The sequence below is a fragment of the Geospiza fortis genome, unplaced genomic scaffold (assembly GCF_000277835.1).
Source record: "Geospiza fortis unplaced genomic scaffold, GeoFor_1.0 scaffold732, whole genome shotgun sequence".
Classification (NCBI taxonomy): Eukaryota; Metazoa; Chordata; class Aves; order Passeriformes; family Thraupidae; genus Geospiza; species Geospiza fortis.
Window position 1 is genome coordinate 273975 of NW_005054477.1, and position 7405 is coordinate 281379.

The 7405-nt window shown below is 38.4% G+C and overlaps 1 protein-coding gene across 1 annotated transcript in view; it reads left to right on the forward strand.

Annotated features, from left to right (window-relative positions):
- SEMA3A (semaphorin 3A) overlaps nucleotides 1–7405 on the forward strand; it is a 165050-nt gene that overhangs the window by 63065 nt on the left and 94580 nt on the right. The window contains exon 4 of the mRNA XM_014310026.2: nucleotides 3420–3539. Within this exon, the coding sequence (XP_014165501.1) occupies nucleotides 3420–3539 (120 nt within the window). The remainder of the gene's footprint in view (nucleotides 1–3419; nucleotides 3540–7405) is intronic.

Consider the following 7405-nt stretch of genomic DNA (forward strand, 5'->3'; position numbering starts at 1 on the left):
ATCACCCAAGTCTCACATGGTGGCAGACCCAAACTGCATTCAGTGCACACACACTTTCCCTGATACCTTCTTTGTCATACCCATGTGCTGAGATTTAGAGTCTCTGCAAGTCATTCAAAGCTGTTAAAGTTGGTTTATTGCAGGCTTGTGGGAAGCTTTTTTGTCCCAGAGTCACATAAACCAGGAAAACCCAATATTCACCAAAGCAAACTCTTGCTAAGTTCAGAATATCAAAGGACCAGATATGACATTTCCACACATAATGGTGTACCTGTGCAGCTGTGCTTGAGCACAGTTAGACAAAGGAAGGAGTCTGAGATGGAAATCAGTGTGCCTGTTGCTATTGTTCCAGGGAGAATAGCACCGTCTCCCAGGCAGGGAAGAAACTTCACTTTGAACTTCCTGAGTTGACAAGGGATTAAATCAGAACTTTAACTTTACTTTGATGTCATTTATTGTAGTTTAATACCCCTCTTTATTTATTTTTTTACTACCATGTAAAATATATAAGGAAACCTAATCTGGTAGAGAGGTGTATAAGAATTTACTGAATAGACCTTAATGGTTCCTTTATGCAGCTATAAAACAGAGGGGAGCTACAAGAGCAGTCTGAACTGGACTAGGAACTTTAAATGTTATATAAATTTATTTGTCATAGTCAAAGGTTTATTGCTGTAGGTATTTACCTTCCCCATTGTTTAACTAGGTTGTTGTTGTATTTCTCAGACATCTAAGGTAGAAAACACCCTGTACAAGGAATTAGGAGAGCTTGAAAAGAAGGGTGAATAAGCTAAATCTGCTTTTGGAAATACATTGTAAATTTGAAGTCACTTGACTGATATTTACTCATTTACACTACTATCAATCGTGAATATTGTATGTTCAAACATGGCTATGATAGGGTTAATGCACCTTCTCCCTCAGGCTGATCTGGAATAATTCAGTGAAGGTGGTGATAGAACTTTTCTTAATTTCATCTGCAGAAATCAAAGAAGACTGCTGCTCCTAATCTAAGTAGGGTTTTTCCATCCCACCTTTACAGCATTAGCCTTCTAATACCTTTTTGCTGTGTGTTACAGATAAGCTGAATGGCCTCAGTGAGGATGGTGTTAATGGCACCAAGGCTGTGTGTTCAGTCCCCCTGTGGGCCATTCACTGAGGAGCTGGACTTGATGATCCTTGTGGGTCCCTTCCAACTCAGAATATTCTGTGATTATGTGATTCTGAGTGCATATACAGTCACAGGTGGTGCATTGCTGTAAATCAGAATAATTCCTCTGAAATCAGCACAATTTATTCACACTGGCTCTAGGTCCAGCCCATCTACTCACAGCATTTTTTCTGTGGCCGCCAGCCTCTAACACTTCATGTTCTTCAGGAAGGTAATTTTAACAGCTTTAGTAAAGGGTAGTAGTAGACCATGAAGACATTTTTAAAACCATGATACATTAAACCTGATGAGGCAAAGCACTGTCCTAGAGAAACAGTGTTGGGTTTATATCAGGCCAGATACAACTTTTAAGTGAGAAATTTCTGATTTATTTAATAATGCGCACGCATCATTGCTCAGTTTTAAATTATATGAAGTCAAAGTCAGATGTTCCATCTGAAACACAGAATGTCGGAATTCAAGAAGGGATCTATTTCAATTTTGTTAATGTTACATGAATTTGGGGTATTTGTCCATTTTACTCTTGTAGACATTGAAATTTTAATACACTCTCATGGGTTTTCCATATTTCTTAAAGCAGCAAAGAATAACAGCATTAATAAGAATATAGAAAAATGTTCTTTTATGATTTATTCCCAGTATTTGCTTAGTACTCTACCATATGACAGAGGAAAGCAGTCTGTGGATAAACATAAATATAATAAATGTATGCTCATGTTTATACTTGTGTGTGGGAAGAATAAGAATGGACCAGAAATTCTGTGTGTTTTCAGTAAGAAAGGTCAGAATGGAAAGAATTAAGAGTAACATCGATCTCTATTTCTTTCAATTTCCTGTTGGATTACTTTAACTATCTCTATGTTTTCTCTTCCATCTCTGTTGAAAAGATAACAGCAGTAAGTCAGGGCTGCAGTAAGATCCTGGATGCTTTTCTCTGGGTGCTCTTTTTAGTACATTGCCATTATCTGTTATGCAAATATACAATAAAATTGTAAGAGCAATGTCATTCCAGCACAGTCCTTTGTGTGAGGCAGGGAATCAGTGTTTCATCTGTGTAAGTTCATTGCTTCTCCCTGTGGAGGCCTAAGGCATGCCTCAAACTGCACATGCATTTTCCTGGCAGAGCCTTTATTTTGTGTTTGGGAGTATCTGGTTTAATTAGCAAGTGAGTTACAGAGAGGGAGGATGCCAGCCAAGGAGATTTCTGTGGGTGCAGTAGCTCAGGTGGTGCTTCCATGGGCCCTTGTCTACCTGGAGAGGTGGAGTTGAGCAGTGTATCAAAAGTCATCAAATACACAGAGGAAATTTTTCCTCATCTTAAACACAGACTTTACTGGAAATACTTAATTTCATTGTTCTCATTTTCCTTCTGTTTGAAGTCCATTTTTTTCAATTGTGTCAGCAGACTGACTTGAAGGCATTGATGTATTTCTTTTCTACATTAAACCAGATTGAAATAAAAATATTAAACAAATGGAAAAAGTTGTCGTCTTGACTATCTATTTTAATAACATTAAGCATTAATATTGACAGTTTTGTTAACAGGTACCAGATAATGTTTGTACTAGGGACTGTTAGTATTGCTATTAAGCTTTTATTTGCTGAGAACTAAAATAACTCATGATGGATAATTTGTTTAGGAATAAAGTATAAAGTCCAGGTCTTGCAAAGCTTGTATTCTAGGGGCTGTCAATTATTGTATGGAAGTTTAACATATGTATTCATATGTGTAAGACTGGCCCATAGATACAGGCAGTGGGGGTGAGGCAGCATTCATATGATTGTTAAAAATGCTATATCAATGACTTGGTTTTCATCAACTCCTTCCATCTGGCCCATTTTTCTTCTAATTGTTACTTAATTGAATACAAGCAAACAGTTGGTCCATTTTTCTTCATTATTTCATTCTGACACATTTCTGTAAATGGGTTTTGTCTTGAAAACACAGCAATAGCATAAATTACAAAGATGAAGCATGTCTGAAACAAAAACTAAGATGTTTTTTCTGTAATCTTTTCTTCGAGGTTGGATGCTTTATTAAATAGCAACCAAAGATATTTAAATGAGAAATTAAATCAGGCTATTTATTAAATGCTTAGCAGTAAACAATCTTATGAACAGCATGAAATGATCACACTTAACAAATCTGTTCATTCAGCCATATCTATCTCTAACACAGAAGAGCTCCCATTAGCCAGAATCACTGAATTAACTCTATGAATAATTTTTTTTCTCCTTTTCTTTGCAGAGAGAATGTGCTAATTTCATCAAGGTGCTTAAGGCTTACAACCAAACCCACCTGTATGCTTGTGGAACAGGGGCTTTTCATCCAGTCTGCACCTATATTGATGTTGGAAGCCATCCTGAGGTAAACTATCGTAAAACAATATTTTTCTTTTTGCTCTTTTTAATCTTTATTGGTGTTTAGCCATGATCTCTTTCAGCCAAAATGCATTCTCACTAGTTTCTGTGGCTTGGGAAGCAGATCTGGTAAGACCTGCTCCCGAATCAGGTGCTGACTTGCTGATTGATAAATCACAGCAGTATCTCTAACTTCCCTGCCCTGCACAGCATCTCTTCCCCCAGGGGCTTAAATAAGTGTAAGTAAGCCCATTCTACCTGGCTCATGAAGTTAAAAAGCACTAGATTTTTGTAATTGAGACAAATACCAGGTATAAGAGGGGTTGTTCAGCCACTGTGTTTATCCTGGGCCCAACACTGTTTTTAGTTTCCTCCCAGTCAGTACAGTCTGACACCACCTCAGCTTTCTCCCAGCTGAGAATTAAAATAGTATCACACCTTCATAAATCCCCCTTCTCAGGTTTGTCCTAACACACTGGCAGTTTTTCATATGTCACCTAGGTTTGGTTTCCTTAGTTTTTCGTGAAAAATAAATCACTCTCTTTTCACCCATTTCTTTAATCTCTTGCTGATTCTTGCTTAGTATTGCAGAATTCTTGCAGTAGCTCTTGTACCATTTTCTCAGTGACCATCATAACTAAATAGATAAGCAGGATCTTCCCTGGTAAAAAGCAGATTCACTCAAAGGAAGCCATGGGACTAGACTGGTTTTCCTGGCTGAAGATTTGACTACAATGTCTCTGCGCTGCCCTTCAATACTTTTTCTCTCCAGAGCAGCCTATCTCTTATTTTTCTGTCAAGTATGTAATATAAATTAGTCTCCTTTACTGTGTTTTCTGTCTGGCTTACATGAGTATTGCTCAATGGACTGTTTCAGTTTAGCAGTCAGACTCCTGATGTGCTTTCAGCATTTATGGATATGTTTTACTAGTGAATCCATAATTGTGTTACTTGTAGCTTCTGTGATCTTCAAAAAACCAGCTCTTTCAAGTTACCTTATGCCTTTGCAATTCAGGTTTGCAGATTTCCTTGAAAATAAAGACATCATTGTTGAATGAATGATGACTATTTGTTCTCATTGAAAAATCAACAGAGCCTTTGAGTGTTGACTTCATAGTCTGGGAACTGTTTTGCCATATGAAAATGTCTTTTGATATTTGAAACATAAATCTTTAAAATGTCCCAAGAACAAGGTTTGAAGGGATAAGGGAGCTGCAGAGCAGAAAGGGTTTTGTTCATATTCTTTAATGCTTTATTACAATGCATTCTTGGCAATTAGTGATTGTCTCTTGACCACACACGGTATGTCATTGCTTGCTGCATTAAACAGATTCTCTGCTTCCTGAGATCCATTTGGGAATTGGTAGACATATTAATTAACTCTAGTTCCGTAAGATGTGTGTCAATCAATCCTTGGCTATCTGCCAAGGGAATCTATCTGCACAGAGATAGCTCGTATGAGGTCATTTACTTCTACATTTGGCTGTTTTATTGCTGTACTATAAAACTAACACACACTTTATCAAGGATTTATAGAAAGGATGATCAGAGATGAGAGGCCAGATCTAACCTTGGTTTAACATTCTGGCTTTTTAAAGTCTTGAATCAGTGATGTGTTTGGCCCTGGAGTGAAAGAGGAGTCTTGTTTTAGTTTCTTTTTAGCAGCCTGTAACTATAAAAAAAATCAAAATTTTTGTGGGTGGGGTTTTGTTTTTTTTTTTCATTTTTGGTTTTATTTTTTCATTTATGAAGTAAGTTTGTAAGTCTCCTTTAGCCTGAATCATTCTCATGATCCTTACTTTCCTCTTTGCAAATGAGGGAAATCAGGAGTGTGTTTATCTGAATTGCCTCAGACACCACTGGCTTTTGTTTTCTTTTTCATACTTAAAATATGAGTGAAATCATCTTCACCTGCCCTTCCAGTGGCCCAAGTTTCTGTGTCCTCTGAATAGCTGTGCAGGAGGATTTACTGCTTTCTCAGGTCAGGTCTGCCCATGTGGAGAGAAAGTGAGGCAGGCAGGATGCAGTGTACCCACCTCTTCTTGGGCTTTGACAAATCTAACAGTCATCCTGGGTTCTGTCCCTTGAAAGGGTGAAAATCAGATGAATAAATTAATTTATTAGATCTGCAGTGAAAAATAATCTGTACTTTCTCTCAGCTAGAGTCTGCTCCTTCCTCTCCCATACAACCTAGCTAGGAATTTCAAATGTGCTTCTTCTGTGGGAGTTGAGGAAGAGGAGGGTGCTTGATTGACAGCAGCTATTAGAGACACCATGAATGACGGGGATACAATCTTAACCCCTGCACCCCTGCACACTGCATCTGTGAGAGCCAGATGGTTTATGTTCTCATGTCAGACAGCAGCACTGGACGTGTCAAAGGGCCATTGCTTCCGTATCATGTTGAGTTTATACCTCCCCAGCATACTAAAGAAGGTAATAGTATAAGCAGAGACAAGCAGTTGATTGTGAGTTAAAAATTGCCATCTAAAATACTTCCTGAAGATTTCTTTTCTGCCACAACACTTGTGGAAAATTAACTGATTTCACCATCTGCTTGTTTATTTTTCAAGCACTTACAAAAGGTAAATGTGAACTGATTAGGGGAATAGTCAGGGAATGTACCTACTCTCTAGTATGACTGCTTGTTTATCTGAGCTCTGAATGTAACCCACCTGCCTGAATCCAAAGAAGAGGAAATCAGTGTGTGTGCCAAACTGGAGAGGTTGGAGAAGTAAAATTTAAAGAGAAGAGTGGCAAGTGATAGAGGAGACTCTGGAAGCAATTGGAGTAGGCTGCAGGAGGCTGGAACATGGTACAATTTTTATGACTGGGGAAAGGAAATAAATTACTTTGTATGACAGTCATAAAGTAATGGGAATATGAATTGTTATATCTGTTGAATATGTCTTTGATATGAAGCAGTGTATCACAGCCCCATTCCATACCTGAATAAAATAATTTCTGGTGATGGAACTGGACAGGTTTAATTGAGTCTGATGAAGTACAGTATCAGAAGTAATAATAAAAAGCTAAAAGGATATGAATGGCATGCTGTGCATCTGATTAAAAATGATGTGCACAAATGTATACAACCTAATATGTTGTGAATTACACCGCAGTCTGAGGAGTAAAGCAGACTAATCTTCACTTAAATCCATTCCAGATGTGTAAGCTGAATAACCACAGTATTTAGAGGGAAGAATAAAGTCAATGTTTCAATAGGCTTTAAGCACGTAAGCCATGAGGAAGCAGGAAAGAACATATTTAGAGAGAACACAGTGTGTGGATATGCAGAAAATACCTGAGGGCAGCCAAATGTAAAGCTTGATATCATCCATTTTATGTGCATGAGTTTAGGGGAGATGACCTAACACAGACACCTACACAAACTTCAGGGATCTGGGGTTGGGCAATATGTGGCATTCTGTCCTTATAATGCAATATAATACAAGAAACCAATTACCAGACAAAGCAAGAAAGTGATTAGTAAAGCTGTGTTTTGCACCCACTGACTTCTGAGGAAACAGGGCTGGATGTGTAGGAGTGTTGTACTTAACGGTTGCAAAATTAAACAAGTCAGATCTGTGCTGGAAAGGAACAAATCCAACTGCAGGGAGACACAGAGGTGCATTAAACCCCCTAGAAAATCACAACAGGATGCAGAATGCACCTGCCTATGCATGCCTGAGCAGGGGGAAGGAGCCCTGCTCCCTTTCCCCGGGGCTCCCTTTGGGGTAGTTTGAGTGAACCAGCAGGGAACAGTCCTGTTTCAGTAAGAACAGGATTTTCCATTTACTTAACCCTTACACACAGGTGGAGGTGTACAGAATGCCCTATAGTACCTTTTTTTTTTTAATGCTCAGACAGGCA